Genomic DNA, 18,641 nt, shown 5'->3' with positions numbered 1-18,641 from the left:
AAGGTTTTGTTTAATTGATGGTCATTTGTGTCTGTGGCAGTCTTTCTTTACAGACTCTAAAATTTTCCAAGCATGGCCCTAAACCCTTACTTTCTGTTTAACGTACAGAGCCCATGCCTCTTCCACATCCCCCAGTTCAAGGAAGCTCTGACTTCAAATATCCACTGCTCACCTGCAACTCCATTTCCCTGCTCTCTGTTTTTGGTAATGATCGCAAATCCTCCTCCACAGACTACACAGATGCTTTTACTCTGGGGCCCCTCATCCTCCTAGTACCCCACCCTAAACATCTCCATATCTAAAGCTATTTTTATTTTTCTTCCTGGCTTGGAGAATAAAGGCTTGTTTGATCTTTAAATCAACCTCTTTACCTGAATATTGATCCCATCCTTGTTTGTCTCCTCTGGGATTGAGTATGGTGCCTGGCAAACAACTGATGCTCAAAAACTTTATTGAATAAATAATGGGTCTTGTTCTATTAATTTTCTCCCCTCTATCTCCGTGATATGGCTGGCTTCTCTAACTCTTTTGGCTCCTTTCCTTTAGCCTATATGTGAGCAAGTCATTTCCTGTCCATAATGGTCAATTTTGTGTATCAATTGGGCTACGCTATAGTACCCAGTTACTCAGTCAAACACTAGTCTAGATGTTTCTTTTTTTTTTTTTTTAAAGATTTTATTTATTTATTTGAGACAGAGAGAATGAGAGAGAGAGAGAGAGCACATGAGAGGGGGGAGGGTCATAGGGAGAAGCAGGCTCCCTGCCGAGCAGGGAGCCCGATGCGGGACTCGATCCAGGGACTCCAGGATCATGACCTGAGCCGAAGGCAGTCGCTTAACCAACTGAGCCACCCAGGCACCCTAGTCTAGATGTTTCTGTGAAAGTATTCTGTAGATGGGATTGTCAGTTACAATCAGTTGACCTTAAGTAAAGGAGATTATCCTGGGAATCTGGGTAATACCAATCCAATCAGTTAGAAAGTCTTAAAAACGGAACTGAGGTTTCTCTGAAAACAGGAAGGAGGAAGAAATCCTATCTATAGACTGTAGCTTCAGCTCCTGCCTGAGTTTCCAGCCCGCTCTTGTTGCCATATAGATTTCGAACTTGACTATCCAAACCCCGCAATTGTACAAGCCAACTTCTTTCAATAAATTCCTTAAAAAAAAATCTATATATCTATATCCTATGATTCTGTTTGAATGGTGGAACCCTGACTGATACACTACCTTAAAATGAGAAACAAAACAATACCCTATTACAAATTAAACTGTCTCCCCTTCTTATCTAAGCTTCTAAAAATATTATCCTATATTCACCATCTCTACATCCCTCCCTTTGCAATCACACTTTGAGCTATAGTCCCATTTATTCAACTGGTGAATTGGCCATATTCTTGTGGACAGCCTATGGGTAATCTCAAACTCAATATATCAAAAGTTATCTCATTATCTCTGCCACCTACCTAAATCTGTTCTACTTTTGAAACCTACATCGAAAACTCAAAGCAAAAATCCAGAAGTCATGCTGGACATCTAAGTATCTAAATACCAGACATTTAATAGGTTCTACCATCCATCTTCAGTGCCAGTGTTTGAATCCAGGCCATCATCATGTCTTGCCTCAGTGTTTGCAACAGATTCCTTTACCTCCTTACGTCCAGTCTCATCTCCTTTAAATCTGTTCTTCAGGGTGCTCTTTGATGCAAAGTGACCAAAACTGTCCTGCCTAAGACTCAGAGACTCCTTTATCACCTACAGCAAGGGCTCCCCAATCAAAACTGCCATCACAAGGAGCTTTTAAAAAAACAAACATTAGAGCCCTACTCATACCTAATGAATAAGAATTTCCAAAGTGGGGCCTGCTAATTTCTATTTTTTAAAAGTTATCCAGGTTAATTATGATCAGCCAGTTTGGGGAACAACCAGCCTTCAGGGTAAAATCCAAGTTCTGCCCAGGATCTGACACCACCATTCCTAGCTTCATCCCTCAGCACATATCATGCTCCAGCAATACTGACCCAGGACTAGTGATTCTTCCAACCCATGTTGTTTAACACCTTTCTGTCAAGGATGTCCTTCTTCCCTTATCTGCCTGAGAAATTCCTAATCATCTTTTAAAAACTCTATTCAAACATTATCTAGTCTCTTAGTCAACCAGTAAATATTGACAAACTGTGAAATTTTACACATTAAATATGTGTGGTTCTTTGTATAGCAATTATACCTCAATAAAGTTATTAAAATGCATTGAGGTCCTACTATACGCCAGGCTCTGAGTTAAGCATTAAGATATAAAGATCAGTAAACTATACTACTGGTTAGTACTGCCTTCAGTAAGCTCATATACCATTGAAGACATACAAATACAATACAGCGAAGTAAATGCTATGAGAGAGTCTATGGTAACTGAATGATGGCTCCCCAAAGATGTCTACATCTTAATCCCCAGAATCTGTGACTATGTTCCCTTAAATTGCAAAATAATTTTTGCAGATGTAATGAAGTCAGAGATTCTGAGATGGGGAGATTATACCAGGTTATTCTGGTGGGCCCAATATAATCACCAGGGTCCTTCTAAACAGGCAAAAGGATGATAGAAAGAGAGGTAGAGGGAGATTGAAAGATGCTATGTTACTGATTTTGAAAATGGAGGATGGACACACGAACCAAGGAATGCAATGCAAGTGGCCTTTAGAAACTGGAAAAAGTAAATGAATTCTCCACTAGAGCCTCCAGAAGCCCTGCCAACTTTAGTCCAGTGGGATCCATTTTGGACTTCTGACCTCCAGAAATACAAGAAGTCTTTTAAGCAACTAAGTTTGTAATGATTTATTATAGCAGCAATAGGAAGCTAATACAGAGGCCAATTCAAGACACTATGGTAGTATATAAAGGGATCTCTATATCAAGTTTTGGAGTGGGGATGGGATGCCAGCGGTGATGACACCAGAGCTGAGGGACAGTGTTTCAGAGGGATGATCCAAGTGGAGGAATTAGTATTTGCAAAGAAATGTAGGAAGAGCATGGCCAAGTGTTTCAATAGGGCAAGGTTACTTGTACAACAGTAGGAATAATAACAGTATTAATTCTGGTAAGACTAAATATCTGCTTGTATGCCAGGCACTGTTCTAAAGCACTTTACAACCCTAAGGTAAAGACTATAATTTTCATTTTACCCATAGGATACTAAGGTTTGGAGGGGTTACACAACTTTCCTGAGGTCATAGAGCTAGTAAACGGCAAAGCTAGAATTAGAACTTTGGTGGTCTGTCTCCAAAACCCATGGACTGTCTCTCTAATACATTACGGTGGATGACTTTCTCAAGTAAGGTCACGTCAGTGTGGCTGAAGATAAAGAATCTATTAGAAAGTTATTAATGAGGTGAGGATCAGCAGAGCTTGAGATGCCGTCATGTCTTAAACACTGATAGAGAAGATGGGGTGATGGAAAGTCAGAGGGCCTCCAAGTTTCTTTGATGTGATCGCGGTTTTGCTGTTGGTGTAGAGGAAACTTCCTTGACTGTCTTGGACAAAATAAATCCCCTATTCTGTGTTTCAAGTGCCACACCTTTCGTAAACCTCTATTTAATTTCTTCCGTTCCCCCTAATGTCTGATGCGGAAATGGGGGTGTATGGGTAGCCTCAGTTTTTACATCTATAAAATGCCTTGGAAGTAATTCCAAACTTCCCTGTGTGGAAGCCTAAACACAATGCAGATTCCTCCCCGCTTTGGCGATTCTGATTGAGTAGTACTGGGATGGAACTTCCCCCAGCCCCCAACCCCAACCCCTCCCAAGTGATTCTGATACGCGGCCAGGTTTTGGTGACCAGGGACTGGACGACCATCCTCTCCAGTCCACTGTATTTGGTCCACGATTAGGGGAAGGTCCCGCCCCCACTTCCGGGCCCCGCCCCCACACCCGGGACCCGCCCCAGTCCCACCCCTTGCCCTCTTCCTCCCCTAGATTTCCTCTCTTCTCCCTTCCCTCGGTCGCTTCATTAGGTCTCGCCCAGCTCCGCCCTTCCCAGCCCCTCCCCGGCCTCCCAAGATGGCTACGGTGCTGCCGGGCCTGGAGCCGTGGAACCGCGTGAGAATCCCGAAGGCGGGGAGCCGCAGCGCAGTGACCGTGCAGGACCCCGACTCGGCTCTGGGTGAGTGAGGGGCCCGGTGAACGGCAGACGCTTCCGGAGGAGGTGTCCGGCTGGGCCGGCGCACGTGCGCGGTAGGGGCGGGACTTCCTGAGCCCGCGGGACTCTGGGAAGGGGCGCGGGGCAGGACCGGGGCAGGACCGGGGCAGGACCGGGGCAGGACCGGGGCAGGACCGGGGCAGGACCGGGGCAGGGCGCCTGGGCTCCCGAGCTTGCCGGGAATTTTGTGGGGACACTGGCTTGCTTTGGAATCCTCCATTAAACGCACTGTGCCTACCGCACGGCCTGGCTGGAGCGACGAATGCCCAAGGCCCAGCCCCGCGCCCAGGGGGCGGAGAGAGGTGGACGCAGCTAGCGTCGGGGAGAAGTGCTGCCTGGAAACCCTGTGCTCGCTCAGCCAGCCAGCAGCCCCGTTCCCCCTGCTGTGTTTCCTGATCTTTTAGGAAGGCGCTGGGGCTCTCTGTATTTATACTGCAGTCTTTCTGGCCTCCAGTGCCTCATCTGTAAAACGGGGTTAGTGCTGCCTACCTATCACGGTTGTTGAGAGCATCTAATGATGTCATGAGGGGAGAGTGCTCTTAAAGTGTTTTATCCGTGGCCCTGCTGTTTTTTGGCAGTAGGGCCCAATAGTTAGGAGCTTGGCTCAGGAGCCAAATTGGGTTTGAATCCTGGCACTTGGCTCTGCTGGAGTTGGGCAGGTTGGGGGGTGTCGTTATTTAACCTTTCTGTGCCTCAGCTCGTTTTCAAATGCGGATAAACCTAGTACCTGCCTCATAGGGCTGTTTTGAGGAAGCAGTACTGTTAGAAAGCATTTGGAACAGTGCCTGATACGATAAATGAACACTCAAGTGATAGTTAATGTGAAATACAGTCTATCTAATCATCCCATCCTCCTCACCATCCAACCAACCAGTGCAATTTACAGATTAATCTTCCTCTTTCTCTATTAAAAAATTCTTTTTTTTTTTTTTAAGATTTTATTATTTATTTATTTGACAGAGAGAGACACAGCGAGAGAGGGAACACAAGCAGGGGGAGTGGGAGAGGGAGAGGCAGGCCTCCTGCGGAACAGGGAGCCCGATGCCCGATGCGGGGCTCGATCCGAGGACCTTGGGATCATGACCTGAGCTGAAAGCAGACGCTTAAGGACTGAGCCACCCAGGCGCCCCTCTCTATTAAAAAATTCTTTAACAGGATTTCTGTCAGGCGTGGAAATTCAGCAACTCCCCATCCTCCAAGCAAGTCCATTCTGGCTTCATATAGTTGGGGACAAAATAAAGTTCTCCCTGTTCTGTAGGAATCTGCCTTTGTATTCTATCCATCTGGGATGCTAGTGCTACCCTTAGTACCACAGAGACACACATTAACTCCATCTTCTACTTCACACCTTTTCAGACTAGGAAGGTGTTACTTCGTTCTGAGCGCCCTGTGTTCAGTCAGGCATTCATCAAATGTAACTTCCAGTTGCCACAGTGGTTTCTCTTATCTGAATATATTCTTACCTGAAAGTAGTACCCACATACTGCACCTTTGCTTTTAAGAGTATGAGTTTATCCATTCTGCCTTGCTTATGTACATAACAAAATAAGGGATTTAGAGAAGTATAGAACACATACCCTGCCATCAAAGTCCTTAGGTGTAAGTGTACACCAAATGACTGCAAAGTATTCATATGAAAGATTATTAAAAATCATAGTAAAATGTGATACAAAGATATTGTTTAACAGATGTTCTCTTAGTGATTTCTGGACTTTATATCCTCGGTCACCATTTTCCATCTTTTCACATACTTAGAATTGTTAATAATGTTCTTATAGTTAAAGCTGATTATATGAATTTGTTCTTAATCCCCTTAGTAAGGAAAGATGTTCCTTCAGGGTATTTTTACATAATAAACTTAATGTAGAAATACATACTAAGTTTTATTAAATATCTCTGGTTTAGACCTTTGTGTTGCAGCTGTAATTAGAGAATGCTGTCTTGTTACACTGTCACTGAAGAGCCAGACCTTAGATGCAGAAACAGACGTGCTATGCGCAGTCCTTTACAGCAATCACAACAGAATGGGCCGCCACAAGCCCCACTTAGCCCTCAAACAGGTAAGGAGGAAGCCCTGTGTTTACGACTCAACATGTTTGCTTGATGAAAATGAAATCACACTGCCACTTAATATTTTGTTATTATGGGAAACTCAGTCAGTTACTTGTGACTTAATAGATCCTCAGTCCACAGTTGCATGTGGGCTTTCATTTTTTTTTCCCCCTGGAAGCATTTCAAAAAGCAATTTATTTAGAAAGGAACTGTGTTTAATTCTTTGCCAGTCTTGTTTCTAGTGGGTAATTTTTATGAAAAGTTTCCATTATATATAATCTATAATTACAGTACTTTTGCCTAGTTCACAGATACAGTGATTTGAGCAAGACGAAGTGTTGGATTAAGAAACAATTTCCTGAGCATAATCAAAATCCTAAAATCATAAAAAGAACAAAGTTGTGATTTATATATTGTGGGGCATATAATCTAATCAGTAATATATTAGACTAAATGGCTGTATAACAAGTTATGGAAAGTGGTTTCCTGTAATTTTTAGAGTTTAAGACAAAATTGGGCCCTCTAGTTTAGCGATTATTAGGGTTCCTTATAAGCTCATAAATTCATTCACCTTATTAATTCTGCAGGTATTTTTTGTAACTTTCTATGTGCTAGGCACTGTGCGTGGTGTTCAGTATACAGGGATGAAACACAAATTCTCTAACTTTACAGATTTGTGCCCTCTGGTTAATTTTCTACTCCCATTTCTTAAGGCAGAAAGAATGGAGATTTCTTCATCAAAGAAAGATCTGGGAGCGTGGTCTTTCCCTAAGTTTTCTTTGCTGGGGCAGCTTTTTATCTCCTTAGGAGTCTTTTACTCCAAAACCAAATTTGAATGTATTTCAAGTTGAACATATTAGATTGAACCTATTTTTCCTCCTGGCTTCCAAGCTATGAATAATTATCTAATCAGAAAAATTTGGTGTTCTGTTTTCTCTGCTTCTTCTTTTTACGTAGTTCTCCCATTTAGTCAATTGATCGGTCAAAACTTTCTCTACATCTAGACCCTTTTAGTTCTGGCTCCATCTTCTTTCTTCGGAACTTGTCAACTTTTAGTTGTCTTGCTATCCTAATTGATCTTTCCTCAACTCCAGTCTTTCCTATACTCTTGCGTATCCTATATGCCAAAGCCAGGTTAATCATCGTAAAACTCGGCTTTGATATTTTTAATGGTTCTCCATTGTCTCCTGAATAAAGATGAAACCTCTCAGCTTGGCTTACAATATCCTCCATGATATGGCCTTTTCAGTTTTCCTTAGCTCTCTCTCACCTTCATGTATTTTATATTCCAAGCAACCTGAACTCTTCACAATTCCCCCTGCTCAACCACGTTCGTTCTCTCACCTGACTTTTGCTTACCTGGTCCTGTACATTTAGAATGCCCAGCCCCTCCGTCTCTGCCTGGTAAAGGCCTTCCCATCCTGCAAGTCCCATTTCAAGCCGTCTGGCGGTGATAAACTTCTTCCTAAGGTGTAGCATGAGTGCATATTGTGATAATCTCATTTTAAGTTGCATTTTTTGATTATTAGTGTAGTGGAACTCCTTTTTTTTTTTATGACTGTGGGCTATTTGGGCTTCCCCTTTGTGCTACTCTTATGGTATTGAGCATGGTCCGCATGTGGCAGTTATTTGTGTAACGTTTTATGGCCCCTGCCGTTCCTTCGAGTAGGGAACATGTTTCATGCTGCTGCCAACTACCATCTCCATTCCTACTACTGCCTTGTGTCTGCTTAACATTTCACTATTCACACTGCTGTCATCTACTTGATTTTTTTCTCCCTTCAAAGAAAGCTCAGTAGTAGAATTAGCCTCCCACTCATGTTCCTATACATAAAGCACAGAAAATAGTCTTGATTCCTCTTTCTGTATGACAATACTTTGGGTTATGAAGACTGTTCTTATGTTCCTCCCAAGTGTTTTATCATCTTGGTTTGACAGTACTTCTCTCCTAGTGTCCAGAATTAAAAACTGAAAAGATAGGAGCTAACCCCAGAGTATTTGAAGACTCTTGCTTCCCTTGTTCTGAAACCTATGCTGTTATGATAGAATTGATACTTAAATTTTTAATAGCATGTATGTAGCTTTAGCAAGATATTATCTTTGCCAGTATCAGTGCCCATCCAGATTATTACACCCTTCAAAGTCTAGATGCAGTCCCACGCGTGCCCTTCGTGTGGTATTTCCTGAGGACTATAGAATTCTTACCACATTTTGTATAATGCATAGCTTTTACCTTTTTTTTTTTTTTTAAATAAAATGCTGTTGGGTGCCTACTTAACACTGCAAAGTACTGAGTTACAGTGGTGGATAAAATAGATGAAATATATTGCCCTCGTGGAGCTTCCTTTGTAGTTGAGAGGAGAAGGGCCATTAGTCAATCAATCCATGGAATGTCAGATTGTGATAAGTGCCATGGAGAAAAATAAAGCAGGAAAGGGAGGGGTGCTGAGGGGATTGCAATTTTAAATAGGATATTATCTTTTATTTTAGTATTTAAAAATTTTATGTCTTCTTATTTTTACTACTAGATTTTTAGCAACAAGAGAATGGGAAGTGTCATATACTATTTTATTTCCCAGCAATCCTTGCATATAGTAGGTGTTCAGTATACTTTTGTAAAGTGAGTAAACCAATCACTTCCCTCATTTCTGTGGCCATTTACAAACTGCTGAAATTTAGCGCTTAATTAATTTACTATCATGTTTTAATAGTTTTATTATTAGAAAGTGTGTTGCTTCAGAAAAATCTTGAGAATAATCTCATACTTAGTTCAGTGCCCTTTATAGCATCAGGCACATCCTGACATATAGTAAATTCCTAGTTATAACCTGATTTGAGAAATTTGTTTGGCTGGGTTAATTTCAAATCTTTAAGGAGGGGCCATTGCTTTTGAGCTACAGATTACTTTACCCTAAAACAGAGGTATTCCCTTGTGTTGAGTGTATTTCCATACTTTGAACTTTTGCATTTCTTTGCTTTCCTGGTCCTATCAGCGGCTATGTCTGTATTATATGAATTTGAGCTGCTCTTCCCCCTTTCAGGTTGAACAATGTTTAAAACGTTTGAAAAACATGGATTTGGAGGGTTCAATTCAACATCTGTCTGAGTTGTTTTCTTCCAAGTAAGTGGTCCAGTTGCTTTGTGATGGGCTGTGTGGTGGGCTGGGACCTCATGGTCTTCAGTGTGATCTCCCTTTGGACTTTTCTTTGCCTGGTGTTAGGATATAACCCAGCTGAGGAGCTTACAAATTTTGTTTTAATAAGGGGCACCTGGTATTTGTGATAGTCTCTCCTCTGTTGGCTTGTAGGAGGGACTGGTATGACACTGAAATCTGCGTCAAGATAGATTATATTGAAACATTGTCTATCAACTCCAGCGAATTATTATTGAACATAACTACTTCAAATTGGGTTTCCAGCTCATCTGTGCTTGAAAACTGCTGTGTAAGTGCTTTATAAGTAATGAACTTTAAGAATGAAAATAACATTCTTTTCCATTTTTGAAGTGAAAACCAGCCTGTAACTACCAAAGTGTGTGTCATTCCCAGCCAACCGGTGGTTGAGCTGGTGCTCATGAAGATTTTGGGAGCCTGCAAGTTGTTACTTCGCTTCTTGGACTGTTGCTGCAAGACATTTCTGTATCCTTGATCAACTGAAATGCTTTTCTGAATTGGAATTGTTTGGATATATTTAATAGTATTTCTGTTTGAAAGCTAGGAGATTTGTAAAAGTTATAATGTATTCTTAAAATTTTTCTTCTTGGCCTCCTTTTCCTAGGAATTGCCTGATACATCCATTGCCAGAGACTGCCAGTCTCCATCTAGCATGTGTTATCCTAAGGGCACGGACAGAAATTCTTAATCATAGAAGCTAAATAATGAGAACTCTAGCAGAGTGCATATTACTTTGTTTCCATGATTGAAATAGAATGTTTTAAAGCTTTAATTTCTTCAAGAAAATTGTTTCCCATCTGTTTCTTTCATAAATGTAACTTGTAAAATCCAAATTACTTTGGCTTTGTTTTCCAACTTTAACTTGATCCTCCAGCTTGACTGTGAAACACCTTGGCTTGCAAGAATTCATTATTTTAAACCTTGTGATGGTTGGGCTGGTGAGCAGGTTATGGTATGTATATATGTACCTTTGAAATCCTTCATTTCTTTTTCATCTAACTCAGCCTAGGTTTTCATGTTTGTTTTCCCGTGGGATGCTGATGGGGCAGGGGTTCCATTTCTTCACTTGATTAGAGTTTACTTGGGGTGGATTGGGAACCTAAGTTGATGGTTAGGTCTTTAATGTCTTAACCTGGGTCTCTCAAGTACTATTTCCAATCATCTTGTTTATTCTGTTTATTCTTAGAGGTAACATTAGAATTACTAACTAACAGCTAACATATTATTCTTTTCTGTAATGAAAATAACTTTATTTTATTTATTTATTTTTTTTTTAAAGATTTTTTTTTATTTATTTGCGAGAGAGAGAATGAGAGACAGAGAGCATGAGAGGGAGGAGGGTCAGAGGGAGAAGCAGACTCCCTGCTGAGCAGGGAGCCCGATGTGGGACTCGATCCCAGGACTCCAGGATCATGACCCGAGCCGAAGGCAGTCGCTTAACCAACTGAGCCACCCAGGCGCCCTGTAATGAAAATAACTTTAATTTTTGCTGATTATAACAATAATACATGCTTATTTTAAGACATTCCAAAAGAACAGAGAAGACGTGAAGAACCTGAAACTTGCCTAAAATCTCACCATGTAGCTAAAACCTTATACATAAGATATTGACGCATATCCTTGAGACATCTTCCTGTGGAGTACTTTATTTAGTTTTAAGTAACATTTTGTACTTGGATTTTTCTGTTTGGGCTGGACTAATCTAGCTCTTCACAAATACGTGCTAGAGCATTTTTTATCTATAGTGGCAGATAGATAGACATTTATTTTCAGCTTTGAATCTGTTGTGGTTATTACATAATCTGCAAATTATAATTACAGGCTAATTCATGACCTCCTCTCTTTTTCTAGGGTTCTCTATAAAGGTGTTTTGAAAAGGCTGACTTCTTTATATGAGCCATTGTTCACATTGCTTCAAGAGGTCTCTAGGATTCAACCACTGCCTTACTTCAAAGATTTTACTTTTCCTTCTGATATTGCTGAATTTTTAGGACAGCCCTATTTTGAGGTTTTTAAGAAAAAAGTGCCTACAGCTTTTGCAGCTAAAGGAGTAACTAAATTGTTAAATAAACTGTTTTTAACAAAAGAGCAATCACCGAGCTCTAGCAAAGAAACTGTACTCAGAATTTCCAAAAAAGCTAAACAAATGAAGATCAATACACAGAATAATGTGGATCTTGGACAGCCAATAAAGAATAAGAGAATCTTCAAAGGTAATTTGCTTTTATATAGCAAACTCTTATAATTCCCTTTCTTTCTTTTCTAGTAATTTGGCAAGAAATGTCATATACTTAAGAATTCATTGATTTGAAAATAGTATGCCTAAGTTTTTGTATCTGTGGTCTCTCCATCTCTACAGAAGAGTCATCAGAATTTGATGTGAGAGCTTTCTGCAAACAGCTGAAACACAAAGCTATTCAGGTTTGTCTGGCTTATATCACTATGGCTTACGATTTCTGCTAATTTGTGGAGTAGATGCCATTTACCTAGGGCAGAGATTGAATCTCTGTTTTTATCCCCAGCTCTCAGCATAATGCCACCTTAGTTTTCAGCCTATGCTTCTGAATGAATAGAGGCACTCCCAAGGGACTGAGTGCATCCAATAAATTTGGGTTAGAGAATGCCTTCAAAAACATCTTACTCAGAGTTTCGCTAGAATTTTAAAGTGTCACTAGGATCCATTGTAGGTTTGGATTTTATTAACAGTATGAGCTTTGGGGGTGCCTGGGTGGCTCAGTCAGTTGAGCGTCAGACTCTTGATTTTGGCTCAGGTCATGATCTCAGGGTCCTGGGATTAAGCCCTGCATAAGCTCTGTGCTCAGTGTGGAATCTGCTTGTCCCTCTCCTTCCCTCTGCTCCAGCCCCCGGCTCATGCTCGCTCTCTCTCTCTCTTACTCTCTCAAATAAATGCATAAAATCTTAAAAAAAAAGTATGAGCTTTGTAGTCAGAAATGGTTTGAGTCCTGGCTTTAGTTGGTACTAGCTGTGTGACCTTAAGCTTCTTGACCTGCCCACACCTCTGTTTTCTAATATAGTATGCCCCCCATAGGGTTATGCAGTTTTCATGCATGTAAAGTCTTTGGCACAGAGTCTGGAGTATGGTAAGCACTTAACTGTGGTCGGATGTTATTAGCTATTCTCATCATTGTTACTGTCATCCTCATCTTTTGTCATGAGGCTTCTCTTTCTTTCCCAGTTAGGCTTCAAGCTTTAACATGATTCCTCTTAGTCAGTGTCTGTAAATTCTGTTCTGGACCTAGCAACAGATAAGTAAAGTACATCAGTGTCACCCACTTTGATGTGGTAATTACTTGACTTCTGTTACCATCTGTCAGATTGTTTTCTCCTGGTTTCCTGCATGGATTACTTCTTCTTTTCTATTTAAGAGTTCTTAATCATTTCTGATAAGTCAGAGTTCTTTCTTGAATGTTTACAAGGATTCTAGCTTGGATTTATATTCCATCCGATTTATGAGTTCCGGAGGGAGGAATCATCATCATCATCATCATCATCATCATCATCAATCAATCATCGTAGTCCTAATAATAGCTAATACATATATTGCATTTACTTTTGAAATGCTTTGTGTGTGTTAATTCCTACAATCCTTGCAAAAGCCCTGTGAGGTTGGTGCTATTATTATTGTTTCCATATTTCAGATGAGAAAATTGAGGCCTAGAAAGGACAAGGAACTTGCTCAGGCCACAACACAAGTACAGGGCAGAGCTGGGATTTGAACATGGGCAGTCTGTTTTCACAGTGTCTGTTCTTTACCATTATATCAGTTCCCCAAATTGTTTTGTCAACTCTTTCTCAAGAACTATGGCTCTCTGACCCTTAAAAGTTCTGCAGTCCATCCAGCTGTTCCTGGGTGAGCTGGTTTTAAAGCTGGTTGGTTGGTCAGCAGCCCTTGTTCATGACTAATCACTACCACAGTTTTAGCAATTAGCACTAACATGCTCAGCTTGCTTCTAAGGTAAAATTTCTTTTATCGATCACCAATGCAAAGTATTGATAGGTCTCTACTTTTATATTTTCTACTACTTTTTAATGTTTTTCTTGAAAGTGAGAAATTTGGAAGAAGTTTTGAATGAAGGATGAAAGCAGACCTAGTAAGTGGCATATTTTCGTAAACACTGAAAGCTGCTACAATTCACACTTTACTTGACATAGAAGGATGGGGTTGAAGAGACAAAGGTGCCACATCAAAAGGTGGTTGAATTGGGAGTGTTGCTCAGTTAAGCATTTTTAACATAAATTCAGCATCATCCCTGTCTTCATGTGTTTTCAGTAACATTTATGACCCATCATTGAGGAGGGTAACTCAGGGTATGGAAATAAGTGAAAAACAAATTTGTGGTAGTCTAGTAGTATCAAGGAAAAGGGCTCTTCAGTCATTTTTTTTTTTCCCTACCAGATAGACTTTGGCCAATATTTATTCATGTAGAGTTTCATTCTTATGTATAGATTAAATAGATACCTGTTAGAATATTTATGTTTCCCATCTGAATTCAGTTATAGATGGGATCTGTTGTTGCATAGAGGGGGAAAAAAATCTTGTGTTAGGAGCGGTGGGTAAAAAATTAAGTTGTTTTTTTTTTTAAATTTAAATTCAATTAGCCAACATTAGTTTCAGATTTAGAGTTCAGTAATTCATCAGTTGTGTATAACACCCAGCGCTCATCACATCATGTGCCCTCCTTAATGCCCACCCCTCTCCCCTCCAGCAACCCTGTTTGTTTCCTATAGTTAAGAGTCTCTCATGGTTTGTCTCCCTCTCTGATGGCTTCCCATTACGTTTTTTAAGATAAAGGAAAGCACAGTGAGCTTTAAAAAACTTTTCTTTTAAAAAGACATTTTCTAATTTTCATAGTCAGTGAGTCAACTTTTCTCTGTTGTTATATATTTATACATCAGTACCAAATCCAGTATATTTTTCTCACCTTTCCATGTTTCAGGAGACCAACTTTAAATGTTCTCAGTCCAAACTAAAGGCAACCAAACGTTCTTCTCAGAAAGCAACAGGAATTCCCTGTGCCAAAAGTTTTGTGCAAAGATTTCGAGAGGCTGAGAGTTTCATTCAACTTTCTGAAGAAATCCAAACAGCAATTTTGTGGTGCAGGAGCAAAAAACTCAAGGCTCAGGCCTCCTTTCTGGGTAACAAACTTCTTAAAAGTAACCGGCTTAAACATGTGGAAGCTCAAGGCTACAGGTAGGTATATAATAAGAATTATATTCCTTTACTTTTTCTGTTGTATAGGGCAAAAGTATATATTTTCAAGTCAGCTTTTTTAAAAATGGGATGGCCACTAGCCCTAGGGGGGCTAAAAGAAGGATCTATTCAAACTGCAATTTTGTGTGCCTTTGTTGGGCACAGCTGTATCATTGGGAAGAAGAAAGTTAACTTGGTTAATTGGATTTATTCATTTATTTTCTTCACCATTCCATTTGTTCATTCAGAAAGCCTTAGGAGTGTCTGTGGTATGCTAAGCCTGGGGATACATTGTGTAAGACTTAATCCTCATGGAGCACTAACTCTTCACTCTTGATCTAGTAGGAGAGACAGCCAGTCTGCCCACAGCTTCAGGGCAGCAGAATGAGGGTGTGAGAGCAGAAGGGTTTGCCTCTTACAAGGACACACACCAGACTCTGGGGTTAGGGTCAAGTAATGTTCGTTCATGGGTGCCAGACTCCCCATGTATTGATTTCTTCCTTTTCCTCTGATTCTTAGATTCACAGAACTGCTTAAGGATGGTTTTCTTTGATTGTGAGCCAGTATTACTTGAAGCATTACAATGAAGTTAGACACTTCAGGGTTTTATATTTTTATTGAGAAACTAATAGATGCCCATGGTAACAATTTTAGACACAAATGGCTGTAAAGATCAACAAAAACAAGTTTTGATTAAGAGTTGTGGGAGAAGTTGTTAAGTATTCCTAAGGAATGAATTGTTGGAAGGGTTTCTACATTAGGGTCCTTTAAAGACCTGTAGCCATCTAAAAAGGATCTATTCTAGGATGGGAACTCAGCCCAAGATGGAAAAGGGGTAGATGAGACAGAGATGACAATAATTAAGAGTTAGTGAGAAGGGTAACAAAGTGGTATTTGGTTAAACCATTATTCCCTTCCCCACAAAAATAACTGTTCTTTCGTACTGCCCTGTTTTGCTGTTTCAATATGTTATACTTATAGTACATTTTAAATTTGCTTATTGTCCATGATAACTCTATGAGGTAGGCAGTATTATTCCCATTTTGTAGCTGAGGACATAGGGGATTTTGCTCAGATTGTTACAGCTGGAGATCCAGAATTCAATTCAGATCCTCTGATTCTTTTGTTTTCATTTTTTTCTATTTCCATTTCAATTAGGAGGTACACTTACCCTCTCCCCACTTAAAATCACCACTTAGAGTAAGACAAGAAAAGGGTTTGGAAACTGATCTTGAATTACTACATTATAAAGGGGTTTCCTCAAAGTTATGTATTTATTTAAAAAGGAAAAGAGGAGAGTGAGGGGGTAGAAGTTACAGGCCCATGCTAATCTTTTGAAATCTATCACAAACAGTGAGGCTAAAGTTAGCAAGGTACTGATGTACCTTGTCGCAGTATACCTTATTCAGAAGCAAAACACCTAAAATGATCAGCTATTTGAGTTCTGAATTCCCACACTTGAGGAAGATGTATGAATCACGATTAGGGCAGCCCAAGGTGTCAGGTGGTCTATGCCAGAAGCTCTGTCTTCTCATTCTTAGATAAACTCCCTCCCTCACCTTGATTCCTTTTCCTTTGTTCACTCCCTGATACAACATGAAATTGTTTATCCAGATATGGATTAATGCATCCAGGCAGATGGTTCTCTTTGTGATATATCCTTTCCCCAGTCCACTCCTATTACACTGTGGACAGTTTAGCGGTTATCAGGGAGAGGCTCTGACACTAAAGTGTGCAGGTATCTCACCATTCAGCTACCTTGCCAGGCAGTTGTAGGAGGTACTTTACTTTGGGAACATAATGCGGACATACTTGGCTACAGTCTGAATCAGAGGGAAGCTCTGCTCTGAAAACACAGATTTGGGTTGAAGCTCCTATTTTGATATTTCTTGTGATAATTCTGGGGTTGTACACAGGCATAGGACTTGTAAATACATTGTCTTTTCTTTTGGGAGTTGGTAAAAAGGAGACAAAAGTTTTTGAAAATGTCTTTGTGTCTTAATCCCAGATTTTTCCTTTCTCTTGTCCTTTAAAGTTTGCCAAAGAAACTAGAATGCATAAAAACATCTATTTGCAACTGCCTTCTTCATGGCTCAGGAATCAAAACTTCAAAGCATCATGTGAGCCGAAGAAGATCTCAGAATAGATTTTTACTGGAACAGAGGAAACTACAGAGAACGTTGGAGTTGACTCTCTCAGAGGCAATTCAGCCATCCCCTCAAGGGACTCAGAATGCTACAGATAGTAGTAAATGGAGACTCTCGCACTGTAGAGTTCATAGAACTGATCTCTGCCGTAACAGTAATCAACTCTTGAGTAGCAGAGTTTCAAATCCTGTCATACAAACTAAAGAGAAACAAATTCATGAAAACCTTATAGGAAGCAATGAAAATGAAACTGATTCATGGACAGTGATGCAAATGAACAAACATAATACATCAGGAACCATTAAGGAGACAGATGACATTGATGATATTTTTGCTCTAATGGGAGTTTAGATGCTCATTTGTGAGACATTTAAGTGCTTAACAAACTGGTCCAGTGTCCTGCTGTTTTACGTGGAACTGCTGAAAAAAAATTTGGAAAGACTTGGAAGTATGACTTGGACTCAGAGATGAGCTACCTTAGTGTAACATTGTACGGCAGTTCATTTCAGTTCAATAAACATTTGTAGTAGCTCTGTGTCATTTAACTGACAAGTATTTGAATATTAAATAGTCAAATTTTGAGTTTGACTTTGTACCAGGGGTTAAGATGAAAAAAATCTACCATATCCTGTCCTTGAAAAGCAGATATAATTCCTTGATTAAAGCTGTAAAACAGCTGTCCCTGAAAAACAGAATAATTTTATGATTTACCAGGGAATTAAGAACTGAGTAATTAGGTTTATAAAAACCTACTGTGTGCCTTAGGGTATATGGGGAGTCAGGTGGGGTGAGAAGTATCAAGGAGTGCTTAAAAGGTCACTTTGGTCTTAACTGGCTCCATTGTAGATAAGCCCATCTCTGAAAACCAAGATTTGTAGGTTCTAATGGTTGTACTGTCTTGATTATAAATTAGAATTGATCATCACAAGGGTCTAAAAAATTTTGCCACTAACTGTGTTCTCAGGGGCTGGTCACTACCATATTTCACTTCATTTGTTTATCTTATCTCACAGGAGGGCATATTAAAATGCTTTTGGAGTTCTCCAAAAGTTTTTGGGTTTTTTTCTGGTTTACTTATTTGGGTGCTAGTGACTGATTCCAAATAAACTTTTTTTCCAAAAAGGATGTAAGGTGACATGTGGTTATACATGATATACAACCAGGGTAACAAAGTAGAAGTAGATAAGAAAGTTAAATAAAAACATAAAGCTTAGTTGACATAAAATAGACCCAGGAGTGAGGCCACATATAAATCTATAATTTAATGCTGATGCTGTCATCTGGTATTTTTATATTGTTTGTACCATTGCTCAGAGGGTAAATCTTACATATTTTCAAATATTCTAGTTTACTAGAATTAGGTCAGTAAGCTTCTATTTATTAAGAAGGTTGTAGCCTTAAGTTTTACGTTATATGTAGATTTATAGAAAAATAAAACAGTGCCCCAGTATATACCGCACCCTTGTTTTCCTTGGCCATCCTTACTCTGTTTCCGTTCCATTCTTTATCTGGCCTTGTTCTTTCTGAGATAATGACCTGAGCTGAAATCAAGAGTTGCATGATTTTCCCACTTACCTATACTGGTGGTTCTCATACCTTAGGCTGTTTTGAGAATCACTTGGTGGGTTGTTTAAAAATGCAGATTACCTTCTGAAGAGACTGATGAACACAGCCAGGGCATGGGGACAGAAGCCTGCATGACCTCATGACCCTGAGATCAAAACCCAAGCTGAGATCAAGAGTCAGATGCCCAACTGACTGAGCTACCCAGGTGCCTAGAAGCCTGCATTTTTTAACAAGGAGCTTAGGTGATTCTGATGCAAGTAGTCTGCAAAGCAGAGAGAAACACTGTTTTAGCTTCCTTCTTTCTG

At 39.9% G+C, this 18,641-nt stretch overlaps 1 protein-coding gene across 2 annotated transcripts; it reads left to right on the top strand.

Moving 5' to 3' along the window:
• The first annotated feature begins 3,961 nt into the window (after positions 1 to 3,961).
• Positions 3,962 to 17,299, top strand: RMP64 (ribonuclease MRP subunit p64). 2 transcript variants are annotated; one of them, XM_036107187.2, is made up of 9 exons: positions 3,962 to 4,151; positions 6,093 to 6,247; positions 9,281 to 9,360; positions 9,745 to 9,876; positions 10,286 to 10,363; positions 11,263 to 11,624; positions 11,771 to 11,832; positions 14,370 to 14,623; positions 16,659 to 17,299. In XM_036107187.2, the coding sequence occupies exons 1-9, from the start codon at positions 4,049 to 4,051 to the stop codon at positions 17,119 to 17,121; spliced, it is 1,689 nt and encodes a 562-aa protein (XP_035963080.1). In that variant the 5' UTR covers positions 3,962 to 4,048; the 3' UTR covers positions 17,122 to 17,299. The 2 variants fall into 2 exon arrangements, with proteins under 2 accessions (XP_035963080.1, XP_035963081.1); XM_036107188.2 differs by lacking the exon at positions 3,962 to 4,151 and adding an exon at positions 4,337 to 4,661.
• The last annotated feature ends 1,342 nt before the right edge of the window (positions 17,300 to 18,641 follow it).

The sequence above is a fragment of the Halichoerus grypus genome, chromosome 1, assembly GCF_964656455.1.
Source record: "Halichoerus grypus chromosome 1, mHalGry1.hap1.1, whole genome shotgun sequence".
NCBI classification, from domain to species: Eukaryota; Metazoa; Chordata; class Mammalia; order Carnivora; family Phocidae; genus Halichoerus; species Halichoerus grypus.
This window is presented reverse-complemented; position numbering and strand designations above follow the sequence as displayed.